This window comes from Macaca fascicularis, chromosome 15, assembly GCF_037993035.2.
Source record: "Macaca fascicularis isolate 582-1 chromosome 15, T2T-MFA8v1.1".
In the NCBI taxonomy this organism is placed as follows: Eukaryota; Metazoa; Chordata; class Mammalia; order Primates; family Cercopithecidae; genus Macaca; species Macaca fascicularis.
In genome coordinates, this window is record NC_088389.1 from 46,402,941 (window position 1) to 46,425,256 (window position 22,316).

Below are 22,316 nucleotides of genomic sequence, written 5' to 3' on the forward strand. Positions count from 1 at the left end.
CATAAAAGGCTTTCAAGCATAAACATTACATTAGGATTTGCATCAATCTGGGTTCAACCAAGAGAGAAACTGCACGGTAATTTAAACGGAGGAAATTTAATATAAAAATGTATTAAGCTGTGAATGAGAACTCTAAGGGTACCCTAAAGTTGAGGGAGAGCCCAAAAGAAAAACAAACCTGGTCACCTATTTGAAGACCTCTTTGAAGAAGGTGTGGTTGTAGCCCACTGGACAACAAAGAAATTTTATTTTATTTGGGGCCAGAATTGGTCTATAATTGCTGGGAAAACAAGAACAACCCTTTGGGGCATTGGCAGGCCAAGGCTGGTAGGCAGGATAAGGCCTAGAGCACACAATGTTCATGACAGGAGGGCTGTGGGCAAAAAACCTTTTGCACACAGCAGAGCCAGAGTTGATGGAGGTGGGGGACGTAGAGAGAGTTGTGGCACCACTGTAGGCATTGCTGGAACCAGGAAATAAACAGGCTGCCCTCTGTAGAAACCTACCACGCTTCTGTGTACAGCTTGGGCTTGGAAAGCTCTGGGCTTTGGTGCAGAGCAAAGGTCAGTTGACTGGCTTGCTAAATGGCCATCACTGTAGGGCCCCAGCAAGTATGCATGAGGCACTGAGGAGAGGGTATGAGGCGCAGCAGCCTGGGCTAAGACTCAGAGCCACATTGTCTGAGGCTCCCAGCTACAGCACTACGGCCTTCATGAAGAGCTAGAAAAAGCTGCACTTTGCCTAGCACTGGAGAAAACCACGTGAGATCCAGGAAGACATACCCGTTCCTTCCTCCTGGAATATCTCCCCAACACCCTCTATGAACAAATCAGCATTATGCCAGTTGGCAAAGGAAAGATATTTAAAGGATCCAGATCCATTTTCACAAAACCAATGTAGTATGACTTTGGAGATGAGGGGCAATAAAAGGGTGATTGAGACAGGATTAAATTATGTGGGGAAAGTAAATTGGTAGTATGATTTTAGAGAAGAAAAAAGAATCACGTAACATTTCTGACTAAAGGAGAGTATGGTTTGCATATTTTTAAATGGATGACAGTAGGTTTCAAATGATGATGGTATTTGTATTCCACTGAATATATTTAAAAGAAGAATGAAATAATTTCATGTTAAAATGCTGTAATTTTAATAAAATTATATATTAAATTATATATATATTAAACTTATGATGATATATATAAACTTATGATATATATTATAGATAAACTTATGATAAACATTTAGATGCCAACTGTAACATGGAGATACACAGGGCTGACATTATTTCATTTAGGTTGCATATAAGCAAAAATGTTTGAAGACCACAAGTATAATCCACCTTTATTTCCTGACTTCTGAAATTATCACCCTATCACTACCATAATTAACCTCTACCTTCTTAGATCCAAAGGACATTTAGACATCACCTTAATTGACCTCTCTTCAGCATTTGATACTATTAATCACTTCTTCCTTTTTGAAACAAGCTTAACTTGGCTTAACAGTGCCTGTCCTACTTTCCTCTTTCTACTACCGTTTTACCATCATGCATGCTTACTACAGGAATACATTCTCAGAAATGCATCATTAGGCGATTTCATCATTGTGTGGACATGATAGAGCATAATTCACAAACCCAGGTGGGGTAGCCCGCTACACACTTAAGCTATATGGTAAAAGTTATTGCTCGTAGGCCACAAACCTGTATGGTACATTACTGTACTGAATATTGAAACACAATGGTATTTGTGTATCTAAACGTAAAAGGATACAGAAAAATACTATATGAAACATGGCATACAGTGTAAGAATGCAGCACAAAATACAACATCCACATAGGGTTCTAATGGGAACTGCTTGCCTTTCAATTCATTGCTGGTGATTGTGATGCTCACCTCTGAGGTCTTTTTAGGGGCTTTACTCCAAGTCCCTAAGCCCAGCCTAAGTCTGGGCCTCACCAAACATCAGCTGTCTCTTCCAATTGTGGATGGGCATAAGATATTCCTTCCCTTGCCACTGAGACTCAGAATACAACTGGGGAAAAACACCAGGATGTCCCATTTCCTTGCCTCTCACAATAGGAGGCTCCTTATATACCCCCAATAATTAGGCCTGCCCTAAAACAAGGGATCTAACAATTTTAATAAGTGGAGTAGCCTGGGTTGAGCGGGGTGAAGAGTGCAAACTATAGTAATCCAGAATCAGAGCTGAAAAAAAAAAAAAAGACATGTATTGAGGCAATTATTGGACTTATTCCTAATTCAAACATAATACCCATAAAGAAAGGGATCAACCTGTGGGTTCATTTTGGATCCATGATCTATATTAAATGGCAAAAAAAAAAGAGAAAGTGTATTTGCAGCATAATCTGGTAATACTAAGAAACCTGCAAAATGAGAAGGTAAAAAAAATGTGCATTACATCCTGTAACAATCTAGAATTAAGGGAGCTGTGAGGGGAAGTTTATGCTACTCCTATGGGATGCAACCCCACTGTTATGGGATTTCCAGCCATCCTGTTGATAGAAAGTATTTTGGAACTGTTTGATTTTATAGGTAAATACCATCCCTCAATCGGTTAGGGTAAACTTAACATGATATATGGAATTGTTTTGTTTCCACAGAGGATTTATGGTGATATTCCAGTCACCATCTTTTTAAAAAAAATCTTATTTAGAAATGCTGAGACAAGCTTTTTCTAGGTAAATAACTAGATAAATAAAAATTAAAAGAACTTTAACAAATATCTGTTCGATACAGGATAATAATCCAAACAAATTTTGAACAAAAGGCTTTAGACTGCAATTTTTGGCAGGGACAGAAAGAACACAGTATACCTTACTGAAGAATAGTAGTCACGGCCAGATGTGGTGGCTCATGCCTGTAATCCCAGCACTTTGGGAGGCTAAGGCAGGCAGATCACTCGAGGTCAGGAGTTCGAGACCAGCCTGGCCAACATGGTGAAACCTCATCTCTACTAAAAATAAAAAAGTTAGTCAGGAGTAGTAGTGCACACCTGTGATCCCAGCTACTCAAGAGGTTGAGGCAGAAGGATCACTTGGACCTGTGAGATGGAGGTTGTGGTGAGGCGAGATCATGCCACTGCATTCTAGCCTGGGTGACAGAGTAAGACTCCATCTCAAAAAAAAAAAAAAAAAAAAAAAAGAATGGTAGTCATCATCAGTCGCGCTTGCTTCTCATCAAAGAGAAAAACCATCACTATGGCAGTTTCTGCGCATATCAACTCCCATGTGAAGATTTTTGCCATAATTTCTCAGAACATCTTAAACTGACCACCATCTATCTACACCCAAAGTGTCAATATAACCAATCCACCATTCTAGTCTGCCCCTGCCGCTAAATAGAAACACCTTAACTTAGTAATCAAAAAGCTAGATAAGGGATTCTAGTGTGATGACTTGAGCCTATTTAGTTTTAGCATAACTATGAAGAAAAATGAATTTAATATGAAGCAGTAGGAAATTAAAAATTAAGCCGTTTGATTTAGATGACAGTTGACGATCATCTGTGAAGCTGTAAATATCAACCACGTTGAACATGGGGAATATTTGGATATAAGACATGGTATATGGCTATGATGTCAACTCAACTTAGCTAAGCTGAAGCTACCACTTCTTTAATGTTATATGGTTGACCCTTGAACAAAAAGGGTTTGAATTACCAGGTCCACTCACAGGTGGATTTATTTCAATAACATGTGAATAGAAAATACAGTATTTTGGCCAGGCGGGGTGGCTCACACCTGTAATCCCAGCACTTTGGGAGGCTGAGGTGGGCAGATCACCTGAGGTCAGGAGTTGAAGACCAGCCTGGCCAACATTGTGAAACCCCGTATCTACTAAAAAGTACAAAAATTAGAAGGGCATCGTGGTGTGCGCCTGTAATCCCAGCTACTCGGGAGGCTGCGGCAGGAGAATCGCTTGAACCTAGGAGGTGGAGCTTGCAGTGAGCCAAGATTATGCCATTGCACTCCATCCTGGGCAACAAAGAGCAAAACTCCATCAAAAAAAAAAAAAAGAGAAGGAAGGAGGGAGGGAGGGAGGGAGAGAGTAAGGAAGGAAGGAAATACAGTATTTGCCAGTTGCAAAACCTACTTATAGGGAGGGCCAACTTTTCATATACACAGGTTCTGCAGGGCCAACAGCCAGACTTGGTATGAGTAGATTTTTGTCAACTGGAGTGGGGTGGAGGGGCGCATCCTAAAACCAATCCCCCACGTATATTAAGGGAAGACTGTACTTATTATATCATAGATAGCTTTCTAGGTTGTATTTGTTACAGTAGTACTAGGTGCTGTAACAGAAAAGCCCTGAAACCTCAGTGGCTTAACATTGAGAAATTTATTTCTTGACCACTTGAGATCACTTGCTTAGGGCAAAGAGAGTACTCCACTCCACAGAGTCACAGAGAGAGCCTGTCATCTTCAACACACGGTTGCCAGCCCACCCAGGGTATTTACTTCCAAACAGACAGCAAACAAGGGAAGAGCAAAAACATTCCACTGCCCAGAGGCACATGGCCACATCTAACTAGAAAAGAGGCTGCAAATTGTAATCTTTCTAGCAGGGTGCCCGGAAAGGAAAAGAAATAGGATTTGGTGAAGAGCTAGAAAGTCTCTTCTCTACTGCACTCTACCATTCTGGTCCCCAAATAGCCATTTCTTTCATCCTCTCACACACAGAATACAATGAGTCCCACCTCAAGAGAGGAAAACCAAAGTTCAGCTAGTCATTGCAGGCAGCTCAAAGGCCGGGATTATGAGGTAATGCTCGTTTTTCCCCATCAGGGCTAGATATGGCTCCTGAAAGTCTAGTGACCAGAAACTTTTTGGTTATCTGTTGTCATTTCCCCCACTCTCACATACCAGTATTAAAAACACAAGAGCGGGAGACTCAATGAACTTCCCATGCAGAAGGGGAAAGAATGAGAGACACACGGAAGTCAGTGGTCAGCATTCTGAAATCCAGCCGTGCAGATGTGAAGGCCCTCCTCTGGTAGGTCGTCATTTTACCCTCTGGAAGAAACCCTTATCCATGGTTTTCCATCCTCACCCCATCCTCAGCTCCTCCCTCTGGAAGTCCTCCCTTATCCATTATTCTCCTTGGACCCCTTCAGAGAGTGTCTTCCTTAGGGACTACAAAGCTTTCTCCACTTACTTTCTGAAATGTAAGTTTAAGGGCCTCAAGTTAAGTTTATTTGACTTCAACAGTTTTAGGGCCATTTTCTCAAATCCCCCCAAAAATTTGATGGGTTCTGATCTATTTGTTTCCAGTTAGTTCCATGTACCAGTAACTACATCCAATGTTCTTGTATAGACATAATCCTCATGCTTAATTTCTGTATTTATTTATTTTTGCTTCCTTGTACCATGCCTCTCCAAACCTGAATGACAGTGAAGTTGAAGCCATGAGGGTTAATCCGATCTCAGACTCCTCAATCTTGTTTGGGATTTACAGAGATTTTGCCAAATTCCTCTCCCAAAGGGTTATAGCACATTACACCCTAATAAGGTATAAAACTGCCCAGTCTCCTTCATCCTCACCAGCAATGGTACACAGCACAGTGGTTTAGGGTGTGGTCTCTAGAGCTGGACTGCTCGACATCGGATAGCAGTTCTATCATCCATTAACTGTTGGATTATGGATGATGTTCAACTCACCTGCGCCTCACTTTCCACATCTTTGCAAAGGAGACAAAGAAGATATTCTTATCCAAATTTTAAAAATAATTATGGGTGATGAAACTGAGACCCAGAGAATTTGATTGTCCAAGGTCACACCAATAAGGAGTAAATAACCTAATACACATAATACTTAGAACATGGCATGTAAGTTCTTAATGGATATGCCTTTTTATTTTTCGTTTTCTAATTTGAGGGACTGAAAAATGATACCTCATTATCACTGTCTTTACATTTCCCCTGCTTACTAGTGGAGTTATGTGCTCTTTCGTTTGGATTCTCTCCTCTGTGAATTGCTTTTTCATACCCTTTACTCATTTTTTTCTCATCACATACAATCAGAATATTCTGTATATTAGGGATATTAGCCCATTATCTCTCCTATACCTGTAGTGCAGTTGTGCGATCTTGGCTCACTGCAACCTCTGCCTCCCAGGTTCAAACGATTCTCCTGCCTCAGCCTCCCGAGTAGCTGGGATTACAAATACACACCATGCCTGGCTCTGCTTTTCCTTTTTTTTTTTTTTTTTTTTTTGTCTGTAATGATTTTTACAAGAGGTTTTTGCTTTTGTTTGTTTGTTTGTTTGTTGGTCTGTAATGATTTTTACAAGCGGTTTTTTTTTTTTTAATTTAAAAAACTTAAGAGACAAGGTCTCACTATCTTGCCTAGGCTGGGATTATAGACATGAGCCACCATGCCCATCCCCTCATGTTTTATACACACACACACACACACACACACACACACAACGATTAACGATTAAGCAGAAATTTTATTTAGTAAGATTGACATTTTAATGAAATTGTATTTTTATGTTGGGTTTTTTGTTTTTTTGTTTTTTTGGGTTTGATATTTTTGAGACAGAGTCTCACTTTGTTGCCCAGGCTGGAGTCAAGTTGCATGAATACAGCTCACTGCAGCCTCAACCTTCTGGGCTCATGCGATTTTCCTGTCTCAGCCCCCCAAGTAGCTGGGACTACAGGTGCACGCCACCATAGCCAGCTAATTTTTGCATCTTTTGTTGAGATGGGGTTTCACCATCTTGCCCAGGCTGGTCTCAAACTCCTGATCTCAAGCAATTCACCCACCTCGGCCCCACAAAGAGCTAGGATCACAGGTGTGAGCCACAGCACCTGGCCAAAATTGTTTTCATATCCTAGAATTGCCATGTCCCTCCATTTATTTACACTGTTTTATAACATCAATAAAATCTTTCTTATGGCCCTTGCACTTTTGTTTATTCCCAAGTATTTTTATAGTTGTATCATTAAAGTAGAAAGGGGATATACTTTCCATTTCCATTTTAAACCAGCTATTGTCAGTATAGAAAATGTTATTTTCCTATGTCTTTTTTATCCAGCTAGCCTCCCAAATTCTATTATAAATTCAAGTATTTCTTATATGAGAATCTCATGAGTTTTCAAGGTGTACAATTATATAACCCATAAATACAGATAATTCTTCTAAAATGTTTACATCATTTCATTTTTTCAGCTTACTGCATTAGCTAAGACTTCCAAAGCAATGCTGAATAATAGTGGTGATAAAAGGTATTCTTATGTTGTTCCTGATATCCTGAATGTGTCAGTCTTTCACCATATTGGCTGTTGGTTTTAAAAAATTGTCTTTATCATCTTAGTAATTTCTTTCTACTCTCATTTCACTAATCTACTTAGTTTTTATTCAGAACAGCTTGCTATTTATTTATTTATTTATTTATTTATTTTTTGATACGAGGTCTCTCGCTCTGTTGCCAGGCTGGAGTGCAGTGGCGTGATCTTGGCTCACCGCAACCTCTGCCTCCTGGGTTCAAGTGATTCTCCTGCCCCAGACTCCCGAGTACCTGGGACTCCAGGGGCGCGCCACCATGCCCAGCTGATTTTTGAATTTCAATAGCAATGGGGTTTCACCATGTTGGCCAGGATGGTCTCAATCTCTTGACCTCGTGATCTGCCTACCTCGGCCTCCCAAAGTGCTGGGATTATAGGCATGAGCCACCGCGCCCGGCCCAGAACAACAATTGAATTTTATCAAATGACTTTTTGGCATAGGTTCCCTTCTTTAAGTGATTCAAGTAGTGAATTACATTGATGGATTTCCTTATGTTAAAGCAGTTTTATCTAACTGTATTTTCTCTTACTATAACTACTGAATTTTGTCTGTTTATATCTAGGATATTTGCATCTATATTCATCTATAAGTGAGATGCTTATAGTTTTATTGTGCTATCTTATCAAATGTTTGCTGAAAGGGGAAGTGGAATCAAAAGAGAATTTTATTTTTCAATGGGGATTTTTAAAAATGCTATTGTTGTTAAGACAGAATGGAACATGCCAAATGGTGATAGAAAAGGTCCACTGGAGGCCAGGTGCAGTGGTTCACGCCTATAATCCCAGAACTTTGGGAGGCTGAGGTGGGTGGATTGCTTAAGCTCAGGAGTTCAAGACCAGCTTGGGAAAATGGCGAAATCCCATCTCTACAAAAAATACAAAAATCAGTCAGGTGTGATGGTTCACGCCTGTAGTCTCAGCTACTGGGGGGGCAGACATGGGAAGAACACTTGAACCTAGGAGATTGAGGCTGCATTGAGCTGAGATAGCGCCACTGCACTCCAGCCTGGGTGACAAAGTGAGACCCTGTCTCAAAAAAAAAAAAAAAAGAAAGAAAGAAAGCGTCCAGCAGAGAACTTGAAGATGAAGGAGAAAGGATCACTGGTAGTGGGAAATTTCAGAGAAGGTGAAACAGATGCAGAGAACACATAGGTTATAAAAGAGATACCTGAATTATGACTGAATGGAAGGGATTCCAATCACTAGATCTAGGAGTTCAGTGGCTAAAAGTTAAGGGAGTTACCATCTAATGACTTCTATTTTCTCTATTGTAACACTACTTACACTCACAGATATTTCTGTTTATTTATGAGTTTATACATAGCTATTTCAGAGAACAAATGTTGCCATTAATAGAGACATTTTCTTCATGTTATACAGTTATCTATTTTTTTAGGACATTTGCAAAATTCTACAGACTTAAAAACAAGAATTTCACTCTCTCATTTCCAGCACTCAATCTCACAGGCAAACAGAAATCCAAGAGTCCTTAATACAAAATCAGACACAAAATATTGCTGTCATAGAAAAATGATTAATTAAGCATAAATTTTATTTCCAAGCTCTTCAAAGACTGTTACAGACATGAATAATGTATCCTTCTAAAAAAGTGTCCCAAATTAAATCAAAGGCACATCATCAAAGTAAAACACTTGTGACGTTAAGAATTATTTTAGGTTGTAATATGTTCATGTTAGTTTTTAACCATTTACAATGTTCTGTGGGTCACATTTTAAACGTTTTTAAAACTACAAAGTAGAGGAACTTAAGAATACAAAGATCGAATCTGCTTCATTTATATACACGATGGGGCAGCCTAATGCACATCATAACATTAACTTTTCAAAAAAAGTTTGCTAGAAACTGCTCCTATATTTAGTGTTAAAAATAAAACAATCTTCCCATTTAGAAAAATCAAGACATCAGTCAATTAGTAAAGCCTATTCTTCCTCCCAGCAATTTGTACTTTCTTGTATTCATTTAGGAGTTGTGAATTCATGAGAAAAGAACACATTTTTTACGGTATAAATATCTTCCAGGAACAACAGTTTACAAGTTTAAATAAACACAACTATTTTCCTTCTTAAAATGTAAACATCCAGTAAATAAAACATACATGATGTTCCAGGTATAGAAATATTAGTAACTCACTTATGAAACAGGTGCATTTTGGTATATTTGGTGGTAAGGTTTTTGTTTGTCTTATGTATAAAAGTACTTGCACAAAAAAACGGGCTATTACTATTTAAAACTCTATTCCTTCACCCAGTTTCCTCACTCAAGTAGAAACTCATGAATTTCTGTGATTTTCGCTAGAGGACCAGGCCACAGGAAAGAGCTAAAACATCTCTAATTAGAGTTAGGGAAAAGTGTTTTCTTGAGACTTGAAGGCAGTCATTCGTCCCTTTGCGCTTGAAGGCATTCCTCAGCGAACTTCTCTCCTACTGGAAAAAGAGTTGGTTTGGTTTTCACTTTAGGAAGATTTATTTATAAAATTACCTAGTCATCATTTCATAGGGTACTTTAGTATTCACGAAATAGAAAGCAACAGGTGAGCAAAGCATGGTGGCTCACGCCTGTAACCCCAACACTTTGGGAGGCCAAGAAGGGCGGATTACCTGATGTCGGGAGTTCAAGACCAGCCTGACCAACATGGAGAAATCCCGTCTCTACTAAAAATACAAAAAAATTAGCCAGGCATGGTGGCGGGCACCTGTAATCCCAGCTACTAGGCAGACTGAGGCAGGGGAATCGCTGGAACCCAGGAGGCAGAGGTTGTGGTTAGCTGAGATTGCACCATTGTACTGCAGCCTGGCCAACGAGAGCAAAACTCCGTCTCAAACAAACAAAAAAAGACAGTAACAGGTGAATACGAAAGACATCTAAACCACACCACTGAATGAGCAGCACCCATGAAAGTGCTTTGCAAAGCTGGGTGCAGTGGCTCACAACTGCAGTCCCAGCACTTTGGGAGGCTGAGACGGGCAAGTCACTTCACTTGAGGTCAGGAGTTTGAGAACAGCCTGAGCAATACGGTGAAATCTCATCTCTGCTAAAAATACAAAACTTAGCCAGGCATGGTGCTGCGCACCTGCAGTCCCAGCTACTCAGGAGGCTGAGGCAGGAGATCTGTTTGAACCTGGGAGGCGGAGGTTGCAGTGAGCCAGGATCATGCGACTGCACTCCAGCAGTGCAGTCGAGAGACTCCATCTCAATTTTTAAAAGGGAAGGAAGGAAGGAAGGAAAGGAAGGAAAGGAAGGAAAGAGCTTTGTAAAAAGAAAAATGCTATGCCAACATAAGACTATTATCTTAACACCATAAATATGAACTTTTTCCATTAAAAAGTACAATAGGATTTGATAGATTGCTTCCTTCTTTTAAATGTGAACAATTTCCTTTTGCTACTTGTGAAGAAGGAGCTAAGATAATTACTTACTGTATAAACAGCCCTTAGAATACATCATTTGAAATATGTTGGTCCCAAAAGACTCTAATAATTCATGCCCTTGTCATCTTAAAAAAACATTGTGTCACGCCTGTAATCCCGGCACTTTGCGAGGCCAAGGCGGGCAGATCATGAGGTCAGGAGTTTGAGACCAGCCAGTTCGAGACCAGCCCAGCCAACTTGGTGAAACCCCGTTTCTACTAAAAATACAAAAAAAATTTGACAGGCATTGTGGCATGCGCCTGTAATCCCAGCTACTAGGGTGGCTGAGGCAGGAGAATTGCTTCAACCTGGGAGACGGAGGATGCAGTGAGCTAAGATTGTGCCACTGCACTCCAGCCTGGGCGACAGAGCTCAGTGGTGACAGGGGAAACACATTGTGAAAATGACCCCAATACAAAGTATTCAAACCCATGAAATTTCTAATATGCTACCTGAGAGGTGTTTTCATTTATCAATTTTTAAAGCTCTTTTAACCCCACTCACACTTTTTCCCAGTAGCTACATTTGTTCCTCCATTAAAACATAGAGATATATTCTGAAAACCATTAGGACAGAAATCACAGCGGGTGGTAGGCCCACATCTCCCACTCTGGGGAGTCCTTAGTCCCAAGAGTACCAAATCCCAACCCTGGGATACTATAAGGACAGAGAGGGTGGGCTTAAGGTCAAGAAATTACTGGCCGGGAGGGGTGGCTCACGCCTGTAATCCCAGTACTTTGGGAGGCTGAGGCGGGTGGACCATCTCAGGTCAGGAGTTCGAGACCAGCCTGACCAATATGGTGAAATCCCATCTCTACTAAAAATACAAACATTAGCCGGACGCGGTGGCATGCACCTGTAGTCCCAGCTACTCAGGAGGCTGAGACAAGAGAATTGCTTGAACCTGGGAGGTGGAGGTTGCAGTGAGCCAAGATCATGCCAGTGAGCCAAGATCCAGCCTGGGCGACTGAGTGAGACTGTCTCAAAAAAAAAAAAAAAAAGAAAAGAAAAGAAAAAGAAAAAGAAAGAAAAGAAAAGAAATTACTACCAGCCAACTCAATTAAAGAGCTCAAGTACAGACGGATATTGGCATCTCATGACTTAGTGCCAAAGAGACTTCAGACTGTCCTAATTAGATGTATTCTACCGGCAAAGTAACTATACACTAGAATCACCCTTCAGGGAAAGTTGTGCATTTTGCTGGCTGTTATTTTAATTCCCCCAAGAACTGTAGACATTCAAAACTCAGTTGCTCAAGTCCTTTGGGAAGCCCTGTGATAATGCTAGGGGCCCAAGACATAATGGTGTATCATTACTCACGAGTCTTCAGAGTAAAGCACAGGATCTGGGCTCCCGGAAGGGGTTACTTCCAGCTGGAACACCCACCAGCAGGGCATCCTTGCAGGCATTCTGCATACAGTACTGTTGAAGCTCTGCAGCTGCCTGAGAGACCTGAAACAAAGGGACAGCAACATGGCACACTGCTCACGGCCAAGCCGTCCGGCAGTCAAGGATATTCTGCAAATGATCGTCCAACTTGGTAAATAGCAACTTTTTGTGACCTCCGAAAGTCTCTTTCTGCTGAACGTTCTAATACTTGAGCTACAAAGAGGAAAGGATACAATTTCCATAAACTTCAATTTAGATAGTTTTTGGTTTAGCTGCTTATTCAACAAAGCAAGAAAAAGCTGTATCTTTGATCCATTTAGAAATCTAGTTTTGAGACTGAATGGATAAAGAAATAGCTCATTCCAGCATTCCCTTTACAAATTTTCACTTATATAAAACATGCACTGATATATCCAAGTTTGCCAAATGAGCAAATTGTCTTAATGTTTACAAGTCTGAAGGCTTATTCAGTCTGCTCCAAACAAGTGATAAAGTTCTTCCGCCTTGCTTTTGAGGCATTATAGCTTACTGTTTAGGAGTACAGCCTCTGGAACCAGACTGCGTGGACTCAAATTCAGCTCTGTCACTACCTAGATAACCTTGGGCAAGTTACTCAACATCTCAGTAGCTGATTTCTCATCTGTGAAATAATTAGAAATAGTAACCCACCTCCCACCTCTCTGGGTTGCTGTAACAATTAAGTGAGTTCACACATGTAAAGCCATCGGAATAGCGCTAACATATAGCAATACATTTGTGGTAGACTGCAAACGTGATCACAATAGTTTGCAGCTCCTTCCACCAAGAGGTAGAGTCTATTGACCCACCCCTTGAATCTGGGCTGACTGCGGCCAGGCGCAGTGGCTCACACCTGTAATCCCAGCACTTTAGGAGGCCGAGTGGTGGTGGATCACGAGGTCAGGAGTTCAAGACCAGCCTGACCAACATGGTGAAACTCTGTCTCCACTAAAAAAAAAAAAAAAATACAAAAATTAGCCAGGTGTGGTGGCGCGCACCTGTAGTCCCAGCTACTTAGGAGGCTGAGGCAGGAGAATCGCTTGAACCCAGGAGGTGGAGGTTTCAGTGAGCCAAGATCGCGCCCTTGCACTCCAGCCTGGGTGACAAGAGCAAAACTCCGTCTCAAAAAAAAACAAAAAAACAAAAGAATCTGGGCTGACTTTGACCAGTAGAATGTGGCAGAAATAAAGGGCAAGTTCCAGGGTAGTCCTCAAGAGTCTCTGCACCTACCTCTCTTGGTGCAGGTGGAACGGTAAGACAACTATCTGAACAAGCCCAAGATAGCCTCCTGGAGATCTTGTGGAGGAGAACCGGTAAGCTAGAACCAGCACCTACCTATCAACCTGCACACATGCGAGTGAGGCCATTCTAAATCACCCAGACACAAGCCAACACTAGCCAACACTCTATCTGATTGCAGATGCATGGGAGAGCCCAGAAGATCAGCAGAACTGCACACCTGAACCTAGCTCAAATTGTCCATCTAAGAACTGTGAGTATAAATGTTTTAAGTCACTAAATTTTGGGGTGGTCTGTCAGGCAGCAAAAACTAACTGATACAATATCATTAGCCCTTTTCTTATCTTCCATTTGACGCATAATTCTACTTGGAGGTTTTCCTCATTGTACTTTTTTTCTGCATTAAAAGGTGTTTTGGGCTGGGTGCGTGGCTCACACCTGTAATCCCAGCACTTTGGGAGGCTGAGGCGGGCAGATCATGAGGTCAGGAGATCAATACCATCCTGGCTAACACGGTGAAATCCCGTCTCTACTAAAAAAATATAAAAAATTAGCTGGGCGTGGTGGTGGGCACCTGTAGTCCCAGCTACTAGGGAGGCTGAGGCAGGAAAATGGTGTGAACCCAGGAGGCGGAGCTTGCAGTGAGCCAAGATCGGGTCACTGCACTCCAGCCTGGGCGACAGAGCAAGACTCCATCTCAAAAAAAAAAAAAATGGTGTTTTCAATAAAATTCACCCATATTGTACAAAAATGGTTCTGATTGCTGTTCAGGTATTACTACTCGTTTGTGTTAATTTTCCAAGCCTCCAAATAACTGGAAAATTAACTGTTTATGCTACAATTGCTACCAAGTTTCTGGACAGCTCTAGGAATTTTGGTTGCATTAATGTAATGACAGTTTACTCCGTATTATATAAATATAGAACCATAATATAATATTACCAGGCTAATGCTGAAGTTTGCTTTTTCTCTCAATAGAAGCTCTGACATTTTCATGTTAATTATAATTGGAATTAATGGTTATATATACCAGTTATTAATTCAAAAGAAATCGAGAATCAGTTACGCTCAGGCTTACTATCTTTGCATTGGGGTAACAGGTAAACTCCACACATGGTAGATGGAAGGACACTGTCTTCCAGGACCCCTGGAGAAATGAGACTAACTGAACTCAAGTCTCAAGAACATGGTCAAAAAGTTCAGGTAAGGGGATATGCAGAGAAAGTAAGAGAAGAGTAAACGTGGTCAGCATCTCTCTAACACTAGGAAGGGAGAGAGGCTCTGGGCTGGGAGACTATAAGCCCAAATACTTGCAAGCTGTCCCCTGCCACTGGAGGTGGGATAACCTCCACGCAGGTTACCTGACTTTCCTTGGTTTGAGCCCGTGTTTACCCAGCAACTTCTGAGCGGCTCTTCTAAAGGAGGAGTTCTTGGAAGGATACCAAACATTCCTATAGCCAGGAAGGGATGTCCTCTGTTCTAAGCTAGAAAATCGGTCCTGGTTTATTTTCCAGATAGCAAGTCTGTCAAAGCACACCTCTGGCTATGCTAAGCACATCCAACACTGAGTCCTGAAATGAGGTAGACCAGACCCTAGAATGTTGTGACTCTCTAAGGTACTGTCTGAGAGAAGCGCAGCCAGGTACTGCAGATCATACTTTCATGAGCGCACCTCTTAAATACGTTTATTATCCTATTAGTAAATAAGTTTACTGTGAGCTTGGGCAACTCACCTGAGTTATATGGCTCTCGGTTTCATCATCATTTTTAAAATGTAGGTAAGAATATCTTTCCCGCCAGGTGCCACGGCTCACGCCTGTAATCCCAGCACTTTGGGAGCTTGAGGAGGGAGGATCACCTGAGGTCAGGAGATCGAGACCAGCCTGGCCAACATGGTGAAACTCCGTCTGTACTAAAAATATATATATACACACACACACACACACACACACACACACACACACACACACACACACACAAATTAGCCAATTAGCAGACGTGGTGGCAGCTGCCTGTAATTCCAGCTACTTGGGAGGCTGAGGCAGGAGAATCGCTTGAACCTGGGAGGCAGAGGTTGCAGTGAGCTGAGACCATGCCATTGCACTCCAACCTGGGCAACAAGAGCGAAACTCCATCTCAAAAAAAGAAAAAAAGAATGTATTTCCTCTTTCTTAGCCACTTGGCGGGTAGGCAGGCACCTGACTGGCTCACAGTTTTCCTTTCCACCTCAGGTCCCCACCTTGTCTTTGTGAATTTCCAACAACCCTGGTTTCAGTTCCCTGACTTCCTCCCCTCAAACAGCCTTCTCCTCAGTGCTAACAGATCCAGTTACAACACCTGTAACTGCTCCACTTCTGAAATTTTACACTCCAGTATCCTACTCTCTGATCACAATCTCTCCTTCCCATCCAGGGTGCTGCCTCCTTTATTCTTCCTTTATTCTGCTCTGACCTCACCGAGATCACCAGGCATCACTTCCTCCCCTTCTGTCTCACCTATCACCAGCAGGCTGGCTCCATTCCTTCTCTATCCATCTAGGCTCAGCCTCTTTCTGGCCAGACCTTCACACCCCTTGCCCTCTGGCCCCACCTCCACCTTTCCGGCATACCTCCCCTGCTAACTCACTCCTCTTTCAACTACCGTTCACCTTCAGCACTCACATTCCAGGACGGTCAAAGATTGCTGCAGAAAAAAAAAAAAAAATCACAAATATGACCAGCAGTCTCCCTTCTCACAGCAGCTGGGCCTTCAGAGTCACAGCGCACCTACGTGCCTGCTCAGGGGCCACTCCCTTACTACCCTTTCCTCTGTCTTAGAAGAAAACGTGGCCTCCCATTTCACAAAGTGTCACCATATAAGTTTAGCCCACATCTAGAAACTTATCTTTACACACATCCTTACCTTCTTTCTTCCTGTCTCAGAAGCTGTGCCACCAATCCCCTGGCCCCCGCCCCCAAAGTAGCCTTGTCTCCTCTACCAGCCATTGGCTTCCATTTGTTTCTTCCCTGGAACCTAAAAATATAATTTGTTCCTTCTTCTCAACCCTAAAACATGGCTTTGCATTTCCTAAGTTTAAAAAACACCTTATTTCCTCTTTAAAACTAGATTTCTTCAAAAAGAAAAAAGTCTGCCTACCTTAAGACAGCCCAGATTCTGCTCTTACTAACACATAGACCACCAAGACCTCTGCATTCCACAGCCTCTCTCCCTTTACCCTGTTTATAATCTTCACTCCACTTAGCATGTGAAGCGATGCTATGTATCCGTTAAGTTGCTGTTTACCTTCCCCTCCAGAACCACCCTATTCCCTGTAGCAGCGCCAGGCACACAGCAAAGGCGCCACTGAGGCACAGGGACTATCGCGGGTGTGTTCCTTCCTACAGACCTTCTGCAAATAATGCTGCACTCGTTGCTAAACACAGCTCTACAGCAGACGCCTTTTAGGCAACTGACTAAACGCTGGACATGACTGAGCCCCCGGTTCTTGGAAATCCCTCCTTCCTTGCTGGGAAACCCTGCTGTCTCTCACTTCCTCTTCTCTCGGCCACCGGCCATCGGTGTGCCTGGTCCCCGGGTCCCAGGCTCTGAGCTCTGCTCTTCATAGAAGAGGCTTTTTCGCCCCCATGCGCTTGAATGACCTCTTTCAGCCCTGGGCGCTGAGCTTCAGGCCATGAGGACAAATACCTCCAGGATGACTCCCCGGAGTCCCCAGGTCCACAGCCGAACTCATCACTTCCCCAAACCCGCTCCCGCTCCTCTCTACCTCGGCGGGTGGCAGCGCCGTCCGCCCCGTCACGACGACAGAAACCCGAGCATCCTGGCTCTCCTCCCTCTCGCTCTCACCCTACCAATCCATCACCAATTCGCGGCCCTGCGCTGGCCTCCCCAGCCCTGGGTCCAATCCTCCCGGCCCGCGCGTCGCCGGCATCCCGGGAGCCCTCCGAGGAACTGACCACGGCCACCTTCTGGAGTGGGCGCGCCCCCAGGGACCCGGTCCGGACCACGACCGCGGGGCCCCCCAGGCGCGGCCTCCTCCTGTCGGGCCCGGGCCCCCGACCTGCCCCGCGCGCTCCCTTACCGCGGACCCCGCCGCCCCCCGCGCGCCCCGCCGAGGCCTCGCCGCCGCCCCCGCGTTCCCCCGCTGACGCCCGGCCCTGGCCGCCGGCCTCCTCTTCTCACGCCCCGCGGGCGAAGGACCGGAGCGTGGGTCCCCAGGGCCCGCACCTTGATCCTCTCCACGCCAGCCTCCAACTTGAGCTGCTCCACCAGGCGCTGCAGGGCGCTCGCGCTAGCCCCGGAGGACATGGCGGCGGCGCTGGGCTCCGAGGGCTGCTGGGCCCGGCCGGGCGGGGAGGAGCCGCCAGCCCCGAGCGCGGGCACCGCCCCGGGGCGGGGAAGCAGCTGCGCCCGCCCCGCCGCCCCGGCCCACCCGGCGCCGAGCCGCTTGCCAGAGACAGCGAGGACCCCAGCGGGCTGGCAGTGCTCTCCGCTCCTCAGCGCTGGAAACCTGGGTGGCACCTGCAGCTGGGCCTGGAACCGAGGCGGGGACCCGCCGAGCGGGGCGTCCTCCCGCAAAGCTGGCGCCCCTAGGATATGCAGGACTCGCGAGGGCGTGGGACGCGAGGATGGAGTGGGCGGCAGCAACACGCACCCCTGAGAAATGAGAACTGGAGTCAAGGTGTGACATGAGTTGGGGAGATAAGGGGCCTTGCCAGACAGTATCCCCGAGGGAACCAAGGATAGTTCATAGGATTTTCATGAGGCTGCAACAGGTTTCTAAATGAGCCTGTTACTGTTTCGTGGAGATCCGGTAGAGTGAACTCACTTAAACTGAACAATGCAAAAGGTAATATATTGGCTTGTGTAACTGAAAAGTCCAGGGACTTTAAACTAGTGAATTCAATTACCCAGATAATAATTTTGGGGCTCTCATCCTCCATGTTTTGACTCCGCTTTTTCTGAGATTAGCCTCATTTTCCTTGGTGGTAGATTGACTTCTCTAGTGGTGATCCGGTAGATCTAGAGTGATCTACCGGATCTCCATGAAACAGTAACAGGCTCATTTAGAAACCTGATTTGGTGGAGTGAGTATGGTAAATTAGATAAAATCCCAGACCCTGACATCTTCGTGAAACATACAGAATAAAATTAAATTCAGCGTCTCTCACTCTCATCTCACCATTTAACTGTCATCATTGTTTCTACTCTGCTGCCCCCTGTTTTTTTTTTTTTTTTGGAGACAGGGTCTTGCTCTGTCATCCAGGGTGGAGCACAGTGGTGTGATCACAGCTCCCTGTAGCCTCCACCTCCTGGGCTCAGGTGATCCTCCTGCCTCAGCCTCCTGAGTAGCTGGGACTACAGACACACACCACCACGCCCGGCTAATTTTTGTATTTTTAGTAGAGACAGGGTTTCACGATGTTGGCCAGGCTCGTTTTGAACTCCTGGGCTCAGGTGATCCTCCCACCTCAGCCTCCCAAAGTGTTGGCATTATAGGCCTACTGCATTTTTTAATAAGTGTTTTACAAAACTGGGATCATTACTATATTTAACATTTTTGTGTTGCTTTTTTCCGTATCATGAATACGTCATTATTCTTGTGCATCATTGTATTTGTCAGAACTCACTTAAACTGAACAATGCAAAAGGTAATATATTGGCTTGTGTAACTGAAAAGTCCAGGGACTTTAAACTAGTGAATTCAATTACCCAGATAATAATTTTGGGACTCTCATCCTCCATGTTTTGACTCCGCTTTTTCTGAGATTAGCCTCATTTTCCTTGGTGGTAGATTGACTTCTCTAGTGGTATGAAGGAAAGCGCCACACTTTCACTGTCCCCATCTAGTAAACCCAGGAACAAGAGTACCTCTTTCTAATCGTTCCAGCAAATATCCCCACAATGAACCTCACTGACTGGTATTGAGTCTCGGCCCCACCCCTGGCCCAATTACTATTTGAAGGCAAGGATATGTGGCACTGATGTGCTCAGATTAGCTGTGCCTGGGCCAAAGGGAGACTTGCACATTTGAAAGCCCTCTCTAGTGGCCAGTTTCCTCACCACAAATAAATTAATAAATATTTCAGTAGAGAGATGAAAGTACATGTTGGGAACATTCAACAATCAATTCTTAGATTGATGAATAGGACAAAATAGAATGATTTCATATTTAAAAGATATGGCAAAGAACTCAGTGCAAAGATACACATACTGGATTAGGAAAGGCTCATCATAGATCGTGAGAGCTGGACTTTGGAGATACGTGTCTTGCAGGTGGCTCAGAAGAAAAGGAAGAACATTGCAGTATGGAGGAGAGCTGGAGGTGATGCACACATGTAGAGTGAAGAAATTTAAAAATAGAGGAGGCTGTAGTGACTAACAGCAGATACAAAGTTGCTAGGGCCAGAAGTCATAGAAAATCTCACATACACACAAAGTTTATGGTAAACAGTGGGATAGCCACAGGGTAAGACATTTTGGGAATATTAATCTGAGATGAACGTGCAAAATGAACTGAAGTTGAGAAGATAAGATGGCTGATGGTGGGGGAGTAGCTGGAATGAGGCCCTGGGTAGGACTGTTAGAGTAGCAATGAGGGGGAACAAATTTAGAAAACGAAATCAGTGGTACTTCACGAAATGCAAAGAAAAGAGGACAAAGGGTTCTGTAGCAGAGAGTGGGCCAGAACTAATGCCAAAACAGAAATTAGGAAACAAGACTTGGCTTGAGATGAGTAAAAAACAATGTGGGGTTTGGTTTAGGAGTAACTAAGTGACTTCCATGGCACTGCTACATGCCCTTAGGCTGTTGACAATGTTTAGCAGCCAAGATGTTAATGTGAAAGATGTCTCCACAGCAGTGACAGCTGAAATAATGAGATTACCTCAAAATCATTAGAAATGAAGGCTTTGGAGTTGCGCTTAATGAAGAGACACACGTCAGCCATGTCATACTGTGTGTTATCAGCCATGAGGTAGCAGGAGCAGTCTAGGGGGTGTGCTGTGTCTGCCTCCTTCATGCGGTACACACCCACTGCCCCGCCCACCTCAGTGTTACTTTGCGCCATTCAAGAGGAGTGGTCTGTGATCCATGGATAAGCAGGCTGGGTGCCACTTGGACTTGAGGAAGGCTGACCATCTGTGTGATGCTCCAGACCTTCCCCCGCAAAAGACTTCTCATCCATTACTTTTGCATCATGGAACTTCAGAGTTGAAGGGACCATCAGACAGTGTGGCACGTCTACAATTTCAGAGGTGAGGAAACAGACTCACTAAGGAAAGTGAAGTGACTTGCCCAGTATCACAAAGTGGGAGCAGGGAAAAGAATTTCATTTTAGCTTTCAAGAGAATTCAGGCCAGACATGGTGGCTCACACCTGTAATCCCAGCGCTTTGGGAGGCCGAGGCGGGGTGGATCACTTGAGGTCAGGAGTTCAAGACCAGTCTGGCCAACATGGTGGGTTTCTACCACACCCGGCTAATTTAAAATACAAAAATTAGCTGAGCATGGTGGCGCATGCCTGTAGTCCCAGCTACCTGGGAGGCTGAGGTATTCAAGTACTGCTTGAACCTGGGAGGTGGAGGCTGCAGTGAGACCATGCCACTGCACTCCTGCCTGGGCAATAGAACAAGACACCGTCTCAAACAAACAAAAAGAGAACTCCAGGTTTACCTAGAGGACCAGAGGCCTTTCGCACATGTGCTGTGATTTCCAGGGCTCTGAACGGTGAGGGATGGAGACAGAAGTACCCTTCTTTCCTTCTCACCACAGCTAAAATGCATGGGTCACCACTATAATATCTTTAACATTTTGTTACACATTTTTTTTTCCTTGGTTAAGCACAAACTTATAAATCTCATTTCCAAGAAACTTTCTAGAAATGTCAATACCCTTGTAATGACAAATGTTTCATTTGTTTCCCTGTTAGGATCTACAGTTCACTCCTCTGACTTGCATTTTATCACCTTTCTACTAACAGTGGATTCTTCTTCCAGGAAAGGGGCTGTGAATCACTCTTCTCCATAAAAATAATGACATAATGGGAAGATATTTCTGCCAACGTTATATCAAAATGACAATAATATGTACCATCTATAGTTTGCAAAATGATTAACAGTAGGAAAACACATTAATAACTATATTTAATGTGACACAGTATCATGTACCATACAAATTATTTTACTTCTTTTTGCCTATTACGTTATTTTTAGAACCTAGAAATAATGAATCAGGAGCTGAAAGAATCACCAGCAGATTTGTAGATTCAGAACGGCTTTTCTGGAGAGATTTTCACAGGTACTTTTGAGACTTTGGGAGATGGTAGAACTTAGGGCTATTAGATGTCTTTTTGAGCAACCATTCTAAGCATCTGTTTGCTACACTGAAAATGTCACTTCACTAAATGTAGGCCTTAGACTAGCAAGTTGCTGATCATTCTGTCATCTCTGAAGGTTTTTCTTTCTTTTCTGAGTCGTCATCTTGACTGCTCTACCTTGCACACTGGTGGCAACAGGGCAGGCAGCTGCTTTTTAAAATACCCAATTCCAACCCTAAGGAGCATCACTTCTTCACTCTAGCACTGTGCCTCGCACAAGGTAAGGGATTAAAATATGTATTAAAAGAATAAACAATGGGTTTGTAATCATTACAAAACACTCTCCTGTTACCATGGATTTCTTTTTTAACAAATGGGACTCTTTGTTATCCCTCTGAAGGTGAAATAACTCACATTTCCTGATCACTTAATATATGCCGGGCATTTTCCCCTCGTTATCTTCTAAGAACTCTCTGAAATAGTATCTTTACACGAAAGAAAACAAGGCTCAGAGGTTAAAGTAACCTGCCCAGTCAACTTTGGTCTATCTGGTTATAAAGTCAGAGTCATTCCACTATGTCCTGCTTCTTGAGGTTATAAAGGAAAGACTGTCACATG

At 43.6% G+C, this 22,316-nt stretch overlaps 1 protein-coding gene across 3 annotated transcripts; it reads right to left on the reverse strand.

Moving 5' to 3' along the window:
* Positions 1-8,845: 8,845 nt before the first annotated feature.
* GNG10 (G protein subunit gamma 10) lies at positions 8,846-17,747 on the reverse strand. 3 transcript variants are annotated; one of them, XM_015436865.3, is made up of 3 exons: positions 17,610-17,747; positions 12,060-12,191; positions 8,846-9,752 (listed from the first exon to the last, which is right to left on the reverse strand). In XM_015436865.3, the coding sequence occupies exons 1-2, from the start codon at positions 17,688-17,690 to the stop codon at positions 12,066-12,068; spliced, it is 207 nt and encodes a 68-aa protein (XP_015292351.1). In that variant the 5' UTR covers positions 17,691-17,747; the 3' UTR covers positions 8,846-9,752; positions 12,060-12,065. The 3 variants fall into 3 exon arrangements, with proteins under 3 accessions (XP_015292351.1, XP_015292350.1, XP_065386297.1); XM_015436864.3 differs by having other exon boundaries at positions 8,846-9,755; XM_065530225.1 differs by lacking the exon at positions 8,846-9,752 and adding an exon at positions 9,772-9,983.
* Positions 17,748-22,316: the final 4,569 nt, after the last annotated feature.